General features: G+C 49.3%; 1 protein-coding gene across 1 annotated transcript; it reads right to left on the reverse strand.

Moving 5' to 3' along the window:
• Window positions 1-4,103: 4,103 nt before the first annotated feature.
• On the reverse strand, window positions 4,104-19,677 carry LOC142916610 (rho GTPase-activating protein 5-like). Its single transcript, XM_076061756.1, has 5 exons — window positions 19,584-19,677; window positions 11,666-15,491; window positions 11,039-11,149; window positions 5,965-6,123; window positions 4,104-4,524 (listed from the first exon to the last, which is right to left on the reverse strand). Exons 2-5 carry the CDS (start codon window positions 15,287-15,289, stop codon window positions 4,351-4,353), a joined length of 4,068 nt encoding a protein of 1,355 aa, XP_075917871.1. The 5' UTR covers window positions 15,290-15,491; window positions 19,584-19,677; the 3' UTR covers window positions 4,104-4,350.
• Between the last annotated feature and the right edge of the window lie 280 nt (window positions 19,678-19,957).

Genomic DNA, 19,957 nt, shown 5'->3' on the forward strand with positions numbered 1-19,957 from the left:
GTAAAACGATGGTCAAGTGTCTCTTTGTATTGAATGTTGCGTTGTGGTTTTTGATGTTTGAAATGAAGGTTTAGCGTGGGAGAGGGGGGAGAAAAAAACATAGAGGGGGGAGAGGGGGGAGGGAGGTGGGAGAGGAGAGGGAGGAGAGGGAGGGGGGAGAGGGGGGAGGGAGAGGGAGGGGGGAGAGGAGAGGGAGGGGAGGGAGAGAAGATAAGGGGGAGAGGGGGGAGGGAGGGGGGGGAGGAGGCGCCTCGCCCCTCCCCCCCATGTCGGGTGACGTCACCCACTAATTATTAATGGCGGGGGGCTGGTCCATGTGGAGTGACATCACCTGCTCATGATTATTAATGGAGGGGCGGGTCCACGTGGAGGCTGTAACCTTTTCATTATTGAGAGGGGGGCTGGTCCATGTGGAGTGACGTCACGGGCATTAAGGACAGACATTCCTGGGTGATTAGAGGTGGCATGACTTACTCGACGAGCCATACCAACGTCGCTACGGATTGACGAGTCTGTGAATTCACAGGCGTGCAACGATCGGCAAAACGTTAACAGTTGAAGGTTTCGTTAGGCCAAGGACTTATCAAGCGCTGGCACATCTCGCAGATTGTCGCAACTCGTCAATCTTCGCGCGAACTCGCGAGGGACACGTCGCTTGTTTGCCGTTCGTACACGCCACGCTCCATTCACAAACGGGGGTTTTCGAATTAAAATCTTCGTTGGCGGCTTACAATGCGAACGTCTCTCCGACGTGAGAAAACCGGAACCGCTTTGCCGTGCTCGCCGTGTGGAGATGAGGCACCGCTAGACGAACGTGGAATTGCCGCCACGCTCCGTCTCATCGCCCCCGTCCGAACAGCTGAGATGCGTGACGGGGGTCAAGTTGTTCGGAGCGAGGAGAAGTCGAGGTTTCGTTTGGAGCTTGAGAGATTGGTGTTCCCGTCCTCCGTGCTTGAATACACAATTCAGTGCCCCCTCGGGCGCCTTCACAAGTTCCTGGGAGGTGCCCGTTCACACGCCACGCGCTTCACTTACCTCTCTCCGTTCCTCAGCAAGCCGCTCGCGTCTCGACGGGGGTAATCCAAGCGGGCTTTTGTAGAAGCGTAAAGTGTGAAGTTTTGAATATAGAATCGTGCAAATTATCGCGAGCATAAGCAACGCCGCCATTTGCAATGTGGGTCGGTAGGTGGGGATTTCCACGCTGCAGATGGTGGTCCAGAGTCTGCGTCGATTACGTGGAGGTGCTGTAGGCCAGGGGTTAACTCGCGTTACCCCTTAGTACTTTGATTTAAAGCTTTCGTGACTGCAGTGATTCATATTCTTAGCTCTTTCGGTAAAGTCACGTTGAAGGGAAACAATAAAATATATATAAAACAATAAAAATTCTCACGTTTCGACCATAACACAAACGGTCATCATCAGGTGTGTTATGGTGTTACGGTCGAAACGTCATGAGAATTTTTATTGCTTTATAATATCCGCAGTACATAAAATATAAAATGTACTAAGGGGTATATTCTGAGCTCTTTCGGTAAAGTTACGTTGAAGGGAAACAATAAAATAATAAAATATATATAAAACAATAAAAATTCTCACACCTGATGATGACCGTTTGTGTTATGGTCGAAACGTCGTGATAATTTTTATTTAACACGTAGGCTTTCGCGACCAATATTATTCATAACAAAGGTTTTTGGGTTAGGTCGACCTAACCCAAAAACCTTTATCATGAAGAATTTTTATTGTTTTATATATATTTTATTGTTTCCCTTCAACGTGACTTTACCGAAAGAGCTCAGAATAAACCCCTTAGTACATTTTATATTTTATGTACTGCGGATATTATTTACGAGTCAAATGTATCTTTTATTGTCATAGACTATAATAATACGTACTTTTCCCCTGTAAAATTTAAGTCAGCTGGGGGTCATATCAATCTGTCCACATGGAGTGCGAGTGGGGGGAGCTCAAGTCCATTGGTTCTCGATAACAATACAAACACGACTCCTTGTCAAAAAGGTGTCAGTTTTGTTGCCAGATAAAAGGGTAAAAAAACAATGATCATATTTTGCTCCTGGCAAATGAGGTTTCCAATGTTGTGTAAATGCTTCACCCCGAGCTCTCATACTCTGATGGTGGTGCATTGTCCTTGAGTTGTGTGCCTTTTGACGTCATCAGGTCCAACACCAATGTGAGACTGGGCTCTAAGGAAAGCTGTCTCGGGTGTGGACCAATCAATTTCAAGGACAGTGCCACATACATTATCAGAGTTGTTGTTTTGTGTTTGCGTTCCGACCGCAGGTATTGTGGTCAATGTAAACACGACTCCTTGTCAAAAAGGTGTCAGTTTTGTTGCCAGATAAAAGGGTAAAAAAACCAATTATCATATTTTTGCTCCTGGCAAAGGAGGCTCCAATGGTCTTATTGGTTCTACCTCCAGGCTGCCAAGTCACAGAGGATGTTGCCAATGCAGTGCCAACTCTGGATGCCAGAGGGTGTTGCAGTTCGCGGGGGCAAAACGTGTGCAGGGTGGATGAGTGGCAGGTGATGGACACGGGCACGAGAGCAGAGGGCCGAGATAGGAGAGCAGCAAGCTGCAGACGCTCACCGATGCAAGGCGACACGAGTATCAGAACCAACTATTTCATGCACGCCAACGACACGCTCACGTCACACTGAGGCTGATCGAGTGAACAAAAACTGTAAATTGGAGGCAGAAAAAGCAACGACACAAACGAGTAAGGTAAATGAAAGAAGACGAAAACTTTATTTTCGAATCAAATCGCGGTCCTCTACATTTCGAAAACGGATCGATTCACTGCGAAGAATGAATCGGGACTCAAAAATGTAGCCACTGTGTGCAACACAAGAGGATTTTTTAACATCCACAGGTTAGAGAAATCATCGGTAAATTAACACGTTATATCAGGACTAATGCTTCTTGTTTGACATAAGTGTCTTCTAGTGCTGCATAAATAATACTGTGTAGGAACCTGGTTATTACACCACCAGCCCACAGGGGATTATTGTTGTGTCAGTCCGTCGTGCATCCACAAATGGGAGGGGTGGGGCTGGGTGGGGAGGGGAGGGTGGGGAGGGGCTGGGTGGGGAGGGGCTGGGTGGGGAGGGGCTGGGTGGGTAGGGGATGGGTGGGGAGGGGAGGGTGGGGAGGGGAGGGTGGGGAGGGGCTGGGTGGGGAGGGGCTGGTCACCCCGTGGTGCCCTTATAAACTCAACGTTTCACCTACTCACCCTGGCTTGTGCCTGCCCTCACAGTCGTGCATATTGTGCTGAATACACCACGTGGTGCTGAATACACCACGTGGTGCTGAACACACCACGTGGTGGTGCCGCCGTTGTTGACCCTGGCCATTGACCGAGCAACCCAACACGTTCCTACTAGCTCCCTCCCTCCGCAGGAGAATGTTGTAACAGAGAGCGTCCAATGGCACTTGGAGCGTGACGAGACATTGCTCAGCGCGAGCCCGATGAGCTGTGTAGACGTGCCAGCCGCAATGCAATCTGCTGCAGCTGTGGACCAATTTGGTTGAACCACAACGATACATCACAAAGCTTCCAAATTGACTTACGGCCGGCGACTTGGCTGAGGCGAGTGAGACGTGGGAAACCGTGCGCGGCACTCGGCACGTGGGGGCGCAGTTAAAAGTGAACACGTGAATGACATTAACAAAACAACTTATTTGGTTCTTTCGGTAAAGTCACCACGTAGAATGAGATTAAAATAATAAATTGATAAAATAAAATAAAATTCTCACGACGTTTCGGCCACAACACGAGCGGCCTTCATCAGGTGAAGGGACGAGACTGTCTGGAGGACAGCGCTGGAGCGAACACAGCCAAGCTCAGACCGCGACCTTTAAGCTGTGTGAGAAGAAACAGAGCGCCTTGACAAAGGAATTAGCATTGGATGTGTATGCTTTGACTTTAACATAGCCATTTCTGTGACCAGTCACAAGCTAATCACTCAGCTATTTCAATCCTAAATTCAATGCTAATTCCTTTGTCAAGGCGCTCTGTTTCTTCTCACACAGCTTAAAGGTCGCGGTCTGAGCTTGGCTGTGTTCGCTCCAGCGCTGTCCTCCAGACAGTCTCGTCCCTTCACCTGATGAAGGCCGCTTGTGTCGTGGCCAAAACGTCGTGAGAATTTTATTGTTATTTTATTTTATCAATTTATTATTTTATTCTCATTCTACGTGGTGACTTTACCGAAATAACCAAAGAAGATGAATCCTTGCAGTCACGAAAGCTTTAAGTCGAAAATTAACAAAACAACTGGCACAGACGCGGCACACACCAACTACAACAACGACAACAACAAAACAATCGGCATTCACACCTGTGCATTCCCCCAGTTCGGCGTGGACCGGGGGGGTATCACCGAGGGCAACGCCGAGTGGACCGCCCGTGTCAGAGGAGGCGTGGAGGCGGCGGCGGCGGCGTCGGCGGCGGCGCCCTCCGGGCGAAAGGTTTCCCTGGAGAAACGGCCGCCGGGCCGAACTCGAAGCTGCAACGAGGAGAACGATAAAACCCACCAATCGCTGTGAGAATTTCGATTTAAAGCTTTCGTGACTGCAAGGATTCATCTTCTTTGGTTCTTTCGGTAAAGTCACCATGTAGAATGATAATAAAATAATAAAATAAAACAATAACATTCTCGCGACGTTTCAGCCACAACACAAGTGGCCTTCTTCAGGTGAAGGGAACAGACCTGACAAAGCCTCAACTTTAGCACCACGGATAGCAACGAGCTATGAACTCGTCCGTCTGAACGGGGCTCGTAGCTATCCATGGTGCTGAAGTTGAGGCTCTGTCGTCCCGACAGGTCCGTTCCTTTCACATGAAGAAGGCCACTTGTGTTGTAGCCGAAACGTCGTGAGAATTTTATTGTGTTATTTTATTAATTTATTATTTTATTCTCATTCTACGAGGTGACTTTACCAAAAGAACCAAAGAAGACGCTGTGAGAGCCGCGAGGCTCGCGATACTTTTGGTGGCCTTGTTTTAAGATAGATTTTTGACTTTCTGCCGGGGTGACGATCTCTGAATTAATTTAAGACCAGCTGCATTTGAAAAAACGCGAATACGTCGCGATCGGCCGTGTTCTAAATGGTCTCCCCTCCCACGGCTAACCGATCCTTCATAATCCTGCAATGCCAGAACTGCGCTCCTGCGCATGAGATCATCTCCATCTGGCTCCACGGTCACTGCTAAAGGGGAGCGTTTTCTCCTTTGGGTGCCATTCCATCAATCAAGTCTTGTGCGAATGCTATCATCCTACGTCATCCTGGCCAAGAGCCCCTCTTGCTTTGAAGTCAACAAGATGCCACTTTATTTATCCCAACAGCTTCATCTTGACCCGCGCTGGTTCCGTCAACCCAACCGAGAACGGCTCAAAGCTCGGTGGGAGGGGGTCACCTCCGCTCGTCGCCGCGACCTCTCACCCCGGTGATGAAGGCCGCTTGTGTTATGGCCGAAACGTCGTGAGAATTTTTATTGTGTTATTTTATTTTATCAATGTATTATTTTACCGAAAGAACCAAAGAAGATGAATCCATGCAGTCACGAAAGCTTTAAATCGAAATTTAACCGCCTCTACGGGGAGGGATTCCACACAACCTTAAGATCATTCTACAGATTCCGGGATAAGGAGGCTCAACTAATCGAGTCTCTCACCTTTCTGAAGAGATGCCGCGACTCTAAGAGCTTAAAGGTCGCGATCTGAGCGTGGCTGTGTTCGCTCCAGCGCTGTCCTCCAGACAGTCTCGTCCCTTCACCTGATGAAGGCCGCTTGTGTTGTGGCCGAAACGTCGTGAGAATTTTTATTGTGTTATTTTATTTTATCAATTTATAATTTTATTCTCATTCTACGTGGTGGTGACTTTACCGAAAGAACCAAAGAAGATGAATCCTCGCAGTCACGAAAGCTTCAAATCGAAACTCTCACCCCGGGTCGAGCTCCCCGGGCGTGCGGCCATCGGGGCCGCGGCACGCCGGCCGGAGCGCGACGAGCCGCTGGTTCACGAGCGCCGGGGGGGTCGACGCCCCCGGCGACGTCGGTCAGCCGATCCGGGTCGCCGGTCGTGTCGTAGGCTCGGACAAACTCCTGTGGGGAGGGGGGGGGGGGGGCGGGCAGCGAGGAGGTGCAGACAAATATTCTTCGGGTCTTTCGGTAAAGTTGACGCTGGTAGAACGATAAAATGATAACATAAATTAAATGAACAAAAAAAATATGATAATTGGTTTTTTACCCTTTTATCTGGCAACAAAACTGACACCTTTTTTTACGAGGAATCATGTTTACATTGACCACAATACCTACGGTCGGAACGCAAGATAAAAGGTGTTGTATATGAGCCTTTTCCAAAATTGATATTAACAATAATATTTGCGATATATATATATTTTTAACAAACAAACAAAAATAATCAATAAAACCTGTAAGCCAGGCACACGAAAAACCAGATGTCGATCATAAACAGACCATTAAAAAATAAAGGAATAATAAAACTCTCGAGGCGAGTATGTTAGCAGCTATCTGCGAAGATCTCCAGATGAACAAGAGTTTGATGTGCCCTAAGGGAGGTCACGCAGAGGGAAGCCCTCTGCAAGCCAGAAACGAGGACGCCCACGGGTTAAACCATATATATTTTTTTCCTTTGTCATTAAAACAACGGTTCAAATTTAAAATGCAATAACAAGAATATGCTAAAGTTAGCGGTCCTCGCGCTCACTCCAATCAAGACCAGGCCACCAGATACATCAGTGAATTATTATCCAATAATTAATTCGCTATCAAATGATTTTCCCCTTGAATACTTTTACTGTTAAAACAAAGCTTGGAGACAAAATACCGAGTCACATCAAAGGTTATCGAGAAGGAATGAGGCGAACGGGCAAACTTACGAAAGAGTTTAAACAATATCCCAAGCAACCCCGACCACCTTTGTCTCTCTCACAGCACGGAGAAGCAGGAATTACACCTTATCACAAGGGGCCATCTGGAAAAGCCAGCCGGGTTTGATGAGGAGACACACCCCACCCCACACACGGCAACCAGGCAAACAAAGTTTTAAAGAAAATTGCAATATAACATTAATAATGTGTTAGCCTTAAACGATATTCCATTATAGAACCTTACAGAACCAAGGGATATGGATTCCAACAATCTGGAAACGGACCTCTTAAACTCAGGATGAAAATTATTTTTCTTTCTAATAACTCCATCATATCAATGCGAACCTCGGTAACCCGAGAGGGGTGTCGGGAGGACGTAGTTACAAACACGAGTCTTGGCGAACATGGGACCAAATTGTATTTGAGAAATATAAAGTCCAAAGTATAAAGAGATAGGTACTCCCGACCACCTTTGTCTTTCCCGAAGAGCGCGAGAGAGGAATTTCACGCCAGGACAGACAGATCGTTATCGCAGGAGCCATCTGTACACACACACGAACTCACACACACAGACCCCGACCCCCCCCCCCCCCTTTTCCACTGCGCAGAGAGAATTGTCTTTTGAATATAACGGTCAGCCGCATTTTCAAAAGTCAGTGAAGTTAAGTCAAGAGTCAAGACAGATCAGCGAGTCAAGACGTCCACAGGACGAGCAGTCGCATGGAGCGGCTGGCTCCAAGCCTCGCTGAGTAGCGAGGATCGCATGAGTCGCGATGTATCAACAAAAGTTAGTCATACAGCAGTGGAGGAAACCTGCTGTCAGCGAACCAGCACGGGCACGTTCGCGCACTTCAACAGAGAGAGCACGTGCGACTCAACTCACTCAGCAGAAGAAAAACTTGACCTGTCGCCCGCGAGCGCAGTGTCAGATACTACAGCAGCGGAAAGAGCGCGCACCGGCGCAGCTCATCCAGCAGTAGAGGAAACTGCTATCAGCGAATCAGCACGGGCGCGTTCGCGCATCTTCAAGGAGAAAGAGCGCGGCCAGCAACGCCAAGCAAGAGCGTGCAGCAGCTCAGCCAGCAGTGGAGAGAAACTGCTATCAGCGAACCAGCACGGGCGCGTTCGCGCATCTTCAAGGAGAGGGAGCGCGCGCCACCAGCGTGCCATCAGCACCAGCACCAGCGCGTGCCAACAGCGCGCCACCAGCGTGCCACCAGCACCAGCACCAGCGCGTGCCAACACCGTGCCACCAGCGTGCTACAGCGCGCAACTTCGCGTCACCAGGGCTGAGAGGGAAGCGGCCCCGCACTCAACACCCATCGGCGTGACGACGGCGAGCGTCGTGCTGACTCTTCCAGCCAGCGGTGGACAGAAACTGGCAGTCGTTCGTATGCCCCTCCCCCACACTCCCTCCTCACTCAATGAACGAACATCGCCGTGGTACTGTGCTGACGATTTCAAGCATAATAATTTCGCATATCAGAATGTGTTAAGGATTGGATACGAATCAAAGACCGAGTGCCGTGTTGTGTAATCATTCAAGAATACGAGTTTGCATATTATAAGGTTAAGGTTTTGATAGAATAGTTCGCTTGTTTTTAATCTCTCTCTCAACAACCGATCGATTGCGTTACGCGTCGGGAATTAACCACAGGTGCCGCTATCGAGGTGAAACAACGCAATCGTGATGGTATCATGTTAACGCTGTGTTGAAATTCCAACATCCCGAGATTGAGTTTTCATATTATCCAAAAATTTAAGTTAGCTAGAAAATAAAATTGATCAAAGCAGAAGGTTTGTGTGTGATTCTTCCTGAAATTCTGCATAATATTGTTCTGTGTATGAGATCTGAATCCTGGGGACCTATCATAAGCACACTATCACCACACATAATCCATAACACACATAATTCATAATGTTCAATCGAGAGTAATCGTATCCTTATCGATAATACGGAATTAAAGAGCAGAGTCGAATCGACTCTCTCTCATTCACGCTCACAATGCCTGCGTCACTGCATACGATTAATTGTGTTATTCCAATTCATAACACAATCCTCGTCACCGAGGCTCGACCTGATAATCCATAACGACCTGCATTATCATAACCACGCCCACTCGCATAAATTAATACGATTATCTCTCGAATCAGCATAATTTATGCGCATAATTACACTGATTAACATAATTTTGGATAAATTATGCAAATCTCAAATTTCATTTATTTTCATTATTTTCATCAATTTTCATAACGCCTATATATACAACAAAGGGTAAAAAAAACAATTATCATATTTTGTTACTGGAAAATGAGGTTTCCAATGTTGTGTAAATGCTTACCCCGAGCTCTCATACTCTGATGGTGCATTGCCTTTGAGTTGTGCGCCTTTTGGCATCTTCTGGTCCAACACCATGTGAGACGAGGCTCTAAAGAAAGCTGTCTCGGGTGTGGACCAATCAATTTCAAGGACAGTGCCATATATATTATCAGAGTTGTTGTTTTGTGTTTGCGTTCCGACCGCAGGTATTGTGGTCAATGTAAACACGACTCCTTGTAAAAAAAGGTGTCAGTTTTGTTGCCAGATAAATGGGTAAATAAAACAATTATCATATTTTGTAACTGGCAAATGAGGTTTCCAACGGTGTAAAAAAATATATCGCGACATTTCGATCGCAACGCGAGCAAGCAAATCGTCGTCAGGAGAATAGGAGTGGGGGGAATCTGCCGTGCCGCTGTGCTTGGGGATTGCTGCGTTGCATTAAGCGGCGAGCTCAAAATCATTCGCCCACGAAAGCCTCTTTCTTCTTCATGTACGTCTCTGTGCTTGGGAAGTCGGTGGCAATATCCCAGCCGTGCCCATGTGGCGTTCCACGCCATCGTCAAATACCACACACACACCATTCAACTTCCACGTCAACTGCCTCAGACGCAAGCATCGCGTTGTTGTTTATTAAAGTAGGTTCCGCTTACAACATTGGGCCATATTGTTAGCTCTTTCGGTAAAGTCACGTCGAAGGGAAACAATAAAATAATAAAATATATATAAAACAATATTTTATTGTTATTATTGATGGAACCAGTGCAGATCAAGATGTTTATTGTTTCCCTTCAACGTGACTTTACCAAAAGAGCTAAGAATATGAATTACTGCAGTCACGAAAGCTTTAAATCAAAATTCAACATTGGGCCAATTGAGATGATTTTTTTTTTCACTTGAAAGGAAACCGCAATGCCCGGAGAAAGCCCCGACACACAAGGGGAGAATCCTTAATCGCTAAACTTGTTAACCTACTTGCTGTACCGCCTCCAAATGGCACATCGCTTTCCATGTGGTGCACTAGAAACTCGGAGCAGAATTTCTTTAATACAATATTTTAATGTATTCAGTTGGCGATCTACAATAAAAAAAAATTACTCTTAAAAACATGTTATGTTAATTGCACTGTTAAAAATAGTTGTCGTAAATTCCCCCATTCGAACCAGCACTGAGCAGCTCTCTGTCTCGGTAAACAATGGAGGTGGAATAATTTAATAACGTAGTTTTAATGTCATCAGGCCTGGAAGGGACGATGTTCTAAATAAATGTACAACCTTCTCATTGCGAGTCAAGAGCGAAAAACCGCAGCGATACCCAAAAGATCACTGCGCCAGGATCTGTGGCTTTCTCCATTTGCCAACACCAGACAGATCACACTGCCCTTAGACAAAGCGTGAGGTTGCCTTGTTACGCCTCTCGCGCAGTGTGTACGCGCCTATGTGGGGTAGCTGCTGGCGCAGCGGGTTATTGCACTCTGCCACGAACCCGGCGACCCGAGTTCAATTCCCACTCGGGAGCAAAAAACCTTGGCGGATATCCGACGAGGTCTTGAAGTCGACTCAGCCTCAAAGAAGTGCCCGCTACAATGTGTTAACATCACCACTTGGGGTGACATTGAAGGAGGCCCGGGCGTGTCGCTGGCCCACCCACCCACGTGCCATGCCGGCCTTCATTAGGCGGTCGCGAGCACCGCTTGCCCCAAACGTCTATTGTGGCTATAAGGGGGATCTCAGTCTTGCATATGTGCCAATGCCTGCCTCCGTTGGGATGGGGGTGGGTGGGGGGTGGTGGTGCGTTTCATCACCTCCGTGTCGGCGAACTCGCAGTACTGCAGGTTGGCGGAATGGGAGAGGGTGCGCACGCACGCGCACGTGTCGCCGGTCGAGTCCTCGCGCACGCAGTCTGGGAAGCGGTGCTGGGAATGGAACCGTGCAACATTACCGCGAGACGAACGCCTGCGACTGGCAAAATAGTGCAAAATACGTCTCCCCCTGCCTCGTAGCCTCACATCCATTCATTCTCTAAAGGGAGGTCTGATGACCAAATAGTTGAAGGTTAAGAGGTACGGCACCTTATAATGTTACTTCCTCGTGCTAGACCTCGCGGCTGTCGCGCGGCGAGCACGTGGTGCGCGTTCATTTTCACTGAATCGGCAAATCATTCAATCAATTAATTATTAAACCACGTTTACAAAAATGTATATTGATCGCCTTCAAAATGACACCCCGCATGAATTTAATCATTTTTAAGTTGTCCAATTTGTGAAACTGCCCACCACAACACTGCCTCGCGTTTGCCGTGACTAGACAAGGCAACATTTTTTTCACAAGTAAATACAACGTCATGGGCATGAGCCCTGAAACGTACAGCGTGTGGCGGGAGAAAGAAAATCTCACGAGGGACGCAACAACAAAAATATCGCACCACTCACTTTGGCCTCGCCTCCCCTCTCGTCCTGTGCACCTTTCTCTCTTCTCGTCCCGCCGCCGCCGCCGCCGGATACTTCGTCATGGAACTGCGCGGCGGGGTTGTCAAGGCCCGGACGGTCGCGCTCCGAGGGCAACAGAAGCGGCTCGGAGTCACCGGCATCGGAGGGGCGCACGGCGTGCCGCCGGATTGCGTCTGCGGGGTCCGCCTGCTTTCTCCTGGACTTGAACCCGCACGGGCGGTTTCTCCTCGCCTGCCGCCGGACTCTCGGCCTCCGCTCAAGCGGGCCGCCGTCTCCGTTCGGCCCCGCCGGTTTGGCACGACCGAACGGCTTCGCCATCGACCGCATCTCGCCACCCTGCACTGGCAGAAGCTCGGTTGACTCCGAGTCCGCCGGTGACGTCACGGGAGCTTTCGGAGGGCCCTGAGGTCTCACGGGTGCCTTGCGGACGCTGCCGTTTATCTTCTCGAGAAGTTTGGGCTCCGATTTGTTTACCTGCGGCCTCTCCATAACGGGTTTGGGTTTCGGAGGAGGGAGCGACTTCTTGCGTGTCCTCTCGATGTCTTGGCTCGTTATGTTGGCACACGAGAGTGGATTCATATTCCCCTTGGATTTTACACGGGGCGTGGTGCTTGGAATAAGCTGAGCTTCATCGCTCGTTGTGCCGTACCGAGGCTGGCCCTCGTCATCGTCGCTCTCAGGTGGCGACGTCAATGACGGCAATGACGCCTGCCGCGGCGTTTCGTTGCGCGATTCCAAAGTGCGGCCACTCTTGTAGTCGTCTTCAACCACAGCCTTCGTCTCCAAAACTTTGGTGAAAAACGTCTTCAGATATTCCTTCTGTCGGTGAAAATGCGGCTGTGCGGGTGCGGCAATGGACTCGGCTCCGATCTCATTCGCAATACGGCTGCCCTCGGGGAAAAGTTCTCTTGCCAGCGCATTTTCCAGAAACTCTGCGGAGCTGTCAGTGATGGCCACGAGCAGAACCGGAATGGCCTCTGTTACGTCGGAGAGGAATGCTCGAAGCATTGCAAAGGAAGCTTTTCTTTTGGCAGAATACACCAAAACGTAGCCATGGGTGAGCTCTTCCCGCTTCAGCATTGCTGCGTGGTAAGAGATGACGGTAACCTTGATCCTTCTGCTCTGCATTCCCACAAACATTTCTAGATTCATGCAGTCGTTGCCAGCAGGATGCCCACTGCTGCAGAATTCCAGAAAGGGCGTTAGGACTGTGCCAATGTCGAAAGGGTCTCCACACATCAGACACATGGTGATGTTCACGTCGGGCGCGCCAGACTCTGGGCTGCTGAATGGGTCGGGCAGAAGGGTCGTGTTCTGGCAAGCATTCACAATCTGACTCAGGGCACGTTTGATCTGTGTTTCATGGAATTGTTTTGGAGATGACATCTCAGAAGGGCAATCGATAAAAGAGACTTGTAGCTTGTCGGCCGCTTCCTGGGCTTGCTGCCGTAGCAAAGGCAGCTTTCTGTCTGTAACGTCCTTCTGATTTGCCAGCATCAAAGCAACAGGAATGCAGCTCGAGAGGCCATCCTTCTTTATGAAGGACGCACAAGAATTCACTCTTCCTAGGCTGTCCACGATGTAATTTAACGATTTCAATGAGTTGAAAGCACACAGACATCCGCTGGGCTGAGAAACGTTACTCTGCATGATGTTTGCAAAGCCCGTCACATCTCCATCCATTGCTTTTAGTTCCAACTCATAAACCTTCCCATTCACCGTGAACTCATTTCCGGCCGATTGTTGTTTGATTTCGCTGCAAAGTTTGCTTGCGAGGCCATCTCTACCGAATATTATGACATCAAATGCATCCGCACTGTCAAAATTGATTAAAGATTCCGAACGTTTGCTTACCAATTTGGGAATAGCACTTGAGAGAAGCAGCGGAATTTGCAGGTCAGTGCACTTATCTTTGCTGAAGCAAGACTCCCAGGTTGGGTGACGAACAGAGAACACGTGTTTCAGGATCAGCGCATCTCTCAAGGCAGGCGCCCACTTGAGCGCCTCATGGCGACCGTCACGTTCCAGGTCCTGGTGAATCTCCGCTATCTCGTCGCGGTCAAACGCTTCGTTTCTGTCCACGCCGGCGAACGTTTCCGAGCGCTCGAGGAGCAGCTCCTGGTATTCGTCTTTCGCTTCATCCGTCATCTTGCCTCGGCACTCTCGGTAGATTGAAACGCGCCCTCGCCCGCACGGCGTCCGCGAGCCCTCCTCGTCAATGAGGAACGACCGTGCGTCATCCCACGGCCTCCCTGGCAACACCTCGCCAGAATTCTCCAACGTGTCGCGAAGGGCTCCCTTCATTTCCTCCTTCTTCCTCAGCACCTGCAATTTCCGCATGTGGGCTTGGAAATGCGAAGGGCCGAACTCTCGCAAAAACGCAACGGGGACACGCCCGTCGGCGACGGTGTTGACGCGACCGCTGTCGGTCCAAACCCCATCGGACAGCTCGACAAACCACAATCCAAACTCTGGTTTCTTCCGCAAGAGCAGCAAAGCCTCGTCCCAGCTGAGGGATTCAATGTCCGTGATGTCAGGGACCAATGAGTCAAAAGCGTCGGGCAGAGAGCTGATGCATTGTGCCACCTTTCCTTCGATATGTGCAGCCTTCAAACGCGTGATGTGTTCTCGAAAGTAACTTTCAGCCCTGTTAGCACCCAGCAAGTCCACAAGCTGGACATACTCCGGGCAGTCATCCAGTTGCTTGCCGGTCACCTGCCAGGTCACGCAGTAGTCTGTGACAATTTTTGTCAACCGAGAATTATAATCCTTAATGGCACTTTGGTGGTGTTCCTTGACTTGCTTGGCGGCCTTCTCAAATGGCACCAACTTTGGCTTTCCTTTCGGCTTGTCAATCATCTGCGCAAGGGTCAGAAATGCTGCCGACACATTCACATTGTCACTTGCTGACGTCTCGACTATCGGCAGGCGAACTTTTTTCCCAGAGGCAAACGCTCGAAGTTCCTTCAGGTGCTGCTCATCCAACACGTCACACTTCGTGGCAACCAACAAAATGGGCTTCTTTAATTTCACAAGTTGCGACACCAACTCCTCCAGAAACCTCAACTGATCTCGCAGCGTTCTCTGCGCGGAAACGCTGACATCGAAGCACGCCAAGAAGCCATCAATGTGCAGCTTACCGTCGGGCATTGGATACTGCTCAAAATCTTGCTCGACTCCCAGTTGGTCAGTGCAAATGTACATGAGCTTTTCGGCCGAGGCAAGCCTGGTGGCGGCCGCGCGTTTGACGTAATGCCGGGAGTCGGAGCTCCTGTGTGGCTGGAAAGTGGCGTCGTCAACAAATTCGGTTTGTTCGACGACGTTGAAGGCGTACTCTCGTCCCCCGTCAGCGGTGCGCGTTGCCCCGCCCCAGTAAAGGTAGTGGTCGTTATTCACGACCCGACCGCCGAAATCAACTTGGCTCAGTATCGAAGTGTGTTCCGTGTGATAGTCGTCTGCTCTTGGCCTTGAGAACCTGTTGCTGAGGCACGACTTGCCTACTCCACAGCTTCCCTTCTCCTTCTCGGTCCCGGAAAGACCGACGACACTGATATTGTAGGTCCGCGTTTCCTTGCTGCCTTGACATCGCCGCGCCGCGTGTGACATCGCACCGCTATTGCACGAGAACAAGGGCAGTTACGGTTCCGTGCGACACGTCGTGATGATTACTTTGGCTCTTTCGTTGCACTTGCAAAACAATATTTCCCCACGTGACTGGCGGTAATAGAAATTACTTGAACAAAAAAAATGTTCACCGACAACGAGGTCCTTTAAATGTTTATTTTTTTTTCCAGATGAGCAATTGTTTCTGAAATACACAAAAAAACACAGAGGACATTTAAAAAATTACAAAAAAATAACGTTCCACTTGCATTGAGAGCTTAGTTATTTAACGCGGTGAAATCAATGGAAAATAAACACGATTGTCACAATGATTATGTGACGGCAATGTTTAAAATACACCGATGATGTGCCGAGGTGAGCCCAGGAAAAATAAAACGTTGTTCTCAAACAAGCACAATGTAAAGCTGTGAGTACAGGCAGGGAGGTGTCTGATCGCCTCATACCGGCACCGATAAATTTCCAGTTGGGACATCACAGTTGACGTTCTGACGGTAGACGTCACTACAGACGTCAAACAAACCTTTAGCAGGATTACAATATTGTGATTTAAAGCTTTCGTGACTGCAGCAATTCATATTCTTAGCTATTTCGGTAAAGTCACATTGAAGGGGAACAATAAAATAACAAAATATATAAAACAATAAAAATTTTCACACCTGATGACGACCGTTTGTGTTATGGTCGAAACATCGTGATAATTTTTATTGTTTTGTATATATTTTATTATTTTATTGTTTCCCTTCAACGTGACTTTACCGAAAGAGCTAAGAATAAGGATCACAATGGTTTTGTAACGTGGAAAGGGGGAACTTGCACGTGAGGTAAATCGTACATCAGGATTTTAACAGAACTTTATTTTAAAATGCGCGCGCGTGTGCTAAGCCACGTGGCCTTCGTGCTAAGCCACGTGACCTTCGTGCTGAGCCACGTGACCTTCGTGCTAAGCCACGTGACCTTCGTGCTAAGCCACGTGACCTTCGTGCTAAGCCACGTGACCTTCGGTGGGCAGGGCTGCCTGGGAAATTAGCGGTGATGTTATTTGGGGTGGTACGGCACAAACGAACGCTCACCAAACAAAAAATATAACGAAATAAAATAAAACAAAAGGCCAAACATGTTTAGAACAAACCACCCCACCCCACCCTGCCTATCAGAGTTTCCCTGAAGAAGAAGAAACCGCTGTGGATACGTCTAAGAAGCTTGCGTTCTACACATCGAAACAAATGCAGGCGTTATGTGGCAAGGCCCCTATCGCTGTCTGTGGGCTGACTTGCGTGTCGCTCTCTGCGTTGTTGACAGACAAGGACCCCTTGCTCACGCACGGTCAAGTTAAACAAATTAAATACGTGTCCAATGCAAAACATTTGGTGGATTATGAGCCGGGAAATCGCCTTTTGGTCAAACCTAAAGCACGGTAGAACAATGGTCGCACGATCAACGTCCTCATTGAGAAAAAAACACGAGTCAAAATGTATCACTTTAAAACAAGCTGCAGTAGACACAACACGCAGCAGTAGACACAACACGCAGCAGCAGTAGTAGTAGCAGTAGACACAACACGCAGCAGCAGACACAACACGTAGCAGTAGCAGCAGCAGTAGACACAACACGCAGCAGTAGCAGCAGTAGTAGTAGCAGTAGACACAACACGCAGCAGTAGACACAACACGCAGCAGTAGCAGTAGACACAACACGCAGCAGCAGTAGACACAACACGCAGCAGTAGGCACAACACGCAGCAGTAGACACAACACGTAGCAGTAGACACAACACGCAGCAGTAGTAGACACAACACGCAGCAGTAGACACAACACGCAGCAGTAGACACAACACGCAGTAGCAGTAGACACAACACGCAGCAGTAGACACAACACGTAGCAGTAGACACAACATGCAGCAGCAGTAGACACAACACGCAGCAGTAGACACAACACGTAGCAGTAGACACAACACGCAGCAGTAGACACAACACGCAGTAGCAGTAGACACAACACGTGGCAGTAGACACAACACGCAGTAGCAGTAGACACAACACGTAGCAGTAGACACAACACGCAGTAGCAGTAGACACAACACGCAGCAGTAGACTCAACACGCAGCAGTAGACACAACACGCAGCAGTAGACACAACACGCAGTAGCAGTAGACACAACACGCAGCAGTAGACACAACACGTAGCAGTAGACACAACACGTAGCAGTAGACACAACACGCAGCAGTAGACTCAACACGCAGCAGTAGACACAACACGCAGCAGTAGACACAACACGCAGTAGCAGTAGACACAACACGCAGCAGTAGACACAACACATAGCAGTAGACACAACACGCAGCAGTAGACACAACACGTAGCAGTAGACACAACACGCAGCAGTAGACTCAACACGCAGCAGTAGACACAACACGCAGCAGTAGACACAACACGCAGTAGCAGTAGACACAACACGCAGTAGCAGTAGACACAACACGTAGCAGTAGACACAACACGCAGTAGCAGTAGACACAACACGCAGCAGTAGACACAACACGCAGCAGTAGACACAACACGCAGCAGTAGACACAACACGTAGCAGTAGACACAACATGTAGCAGCAGTAGACACAACACGCAGCAGTAGACTCAACACGCAGCAGTAGACACAACACGCAGCAGTAGACACAACACGTAGCAGTAGACACAACACGCAGTAGCAGTAGACACAACACGCAGCAGTAGACACAACACGTAGCAGTAGACACAACACGCAGCAGCAGCAGTAGACACAACACGCAGCAGTAGACACAACACGCAGTAGCAGTAGACACAACACGTAGCAGTAGACACAACACGCAGTAGCAGTAGACACAACACGCAGCAGTAGACACAACACGCAGCAGTAGACACAACACGCAGTAGCAGTAGACACAACACGCAGCAGTAGACACAACACGTAGCAGTAGACACAACACGTAGCAGTAGACACAACACGCAGCAGTAGACTCAACACGCAGTAGCAGTAGACACAAAACGCAGCAGTAGACACAACACGCAGTAGCAGTAGACACAACACGCAGCAGCAGACACAACACGCAGCAGTAGACACAACACGCAGCAGTAGACACAACACGTAGCAGTAGACACAACATGTAGCAGCAGTAGACACAACACGTGGCAGTAGACTCAACACGCAGCAGTAGACACAACACGCAGCAGTAGACACAACACATAGCAGTAGGCTCAACACGCAGCAGTAGACACAACAAGCAGCAGTAGACACAACAAGCAGCAGTAGACACAACACGCAGCAGTAGACACAACAAGCAGCAGTAGACACAACACGTAGCAGTAGACACAACACACAGCAGTAGACTCAACACGCAGCAGTAGACACAACACGCAGCAGTAGACACAACACGCAGCAGCAGCAGTAGACACAACACGCAGCAGTAGACACAACACGTAGCAGCAGTAGACACAACACGTAGCAGTAGACACAACACGTAGCAGCAGCAGCAGTAGACTCAACACGCAGCAGTAGCAGCAGTAGACTCAACACGCAGCAGTAGCAGTAGACACAACACGCAGCAGTAGACACAACACGCAGCAGTAGACACAACACGCAGCAGTAGACACAGCACGCAGCAGTAGTAGACACACCACGCAGCAGTAGACACAACACGCAGCAGTAGACACAGCACGTAGCAGTAGACACAACACGCATCAGCAGTAGACACAACACGCAGCAGCAGCAGTAGACACAACACGCAGCAGTAGCAGCAGTAGACACAACACGCAGCAGTAGACACAACACGCAGCAGTAGACACAACACGCAGCAGTAGACACAACACGCAGCAGTAGCAGCAGTAGACACAACACGCAGCAGTAGACACAACACGCAGCAGTAGACACAACACGCAGCAGTAGACACAACACGCAGCAGCAGTAGACACAACACGCAGCAGCAGCAGTAGACACAACACGCAGCAGTAGCAGCAGTAGTAGTAGCAGTAGACAACACGCAGCAGTAGCAGCAGTAGACACAACACGCAGCAGTAGACACAACACGCAGCAGCAGTAGACACAACACGCAGCAGCAGTAGACACAACACGCAGCAGTAGCAGCAGCAGTAGACACAACACGCAGCAGTAGACACAACACGCAATAGCAGTAGACACAACACGCAGTAGCAGCAGTAGACTCAACACGCAGCAGCTGGAGCAGGAGGAGGAGGAGCAGCAGGAGGAGCAGCAGGAGGAGCAGGAGCAGCAGGAGCAGGAGCAGCAGGAGGAGGTCACCTCAGGTGAATGTTTGACCACGAGGCTGCTGCTGCTGTCTGTGAGGCGCGCGGTCACCGCCGCTAGGCCGAGATTTCTTCGCGCTGCACTTCCGGGTTGGCCCCGTTGGATCCGCCCACGACGGGCGCCGCGATTGGTCAGAATTCCCGACCCTCTCGTCACCGTGGTGACGTAAACCCGAGTCACGGATTGGTCAGAATTCCCGACCCCCTCGTCACCGTGGTGACGCGGCCCGAGTCACGTGGTTAAGGTTCATGAACTCTGCCGTTAGTGACGTTGATGAATTTTGTGGTTCCACCTTCAAGATATTTACATCACACTTTGTGTTTATTTGTTTAAATGTCCTCCCTGGCGGTGCAAATAATCAGAAAAAC

This window comes from Petromyzon marinus, unplaced genomic scaffold (genome assembly GCF_048934315.1).
Source record: "Petromyzon marinus isolate PM22_M1 ecotype Great Lakes invasive population unplaced genomic scaffold, UKy_Petmar_22M1.pri1.0 PM_G_Scaffold_4, whole genome shotgun sequence".
NCBI lineage: Eukaryota > Metazoa > Chordata > Hyperoartia > Petromyzontiformes > Petromyzontidae > Petromyzon > Petromyzon marinus.

Bases quoted from the DNA above. Each gene is read 5' to 3' on its own strand.
- LOC142916610 (XM_076061756.1), bottom strand. From the start codon at position 15,289: ATGTCACACGCGGCGCGGCGATGTCAAGGCAGCAAGGAAACGCGGACC. The intron at 11,150-11,665 runs GTGAGTGGTGCG...TTCCATTCCCAG, and splicing joins AGAGGGGAGGCGAGGCCAAA to CACCGCTTCCCAGACTGCGT. The intron at 4,525-5,964 runs GTGAGAGTTTCG...TCCTCGTTGCAG, and splicing joins CCCGGGGAGCTCGACCCGGG to CTTCGAGTTCGGCCCGGCGG.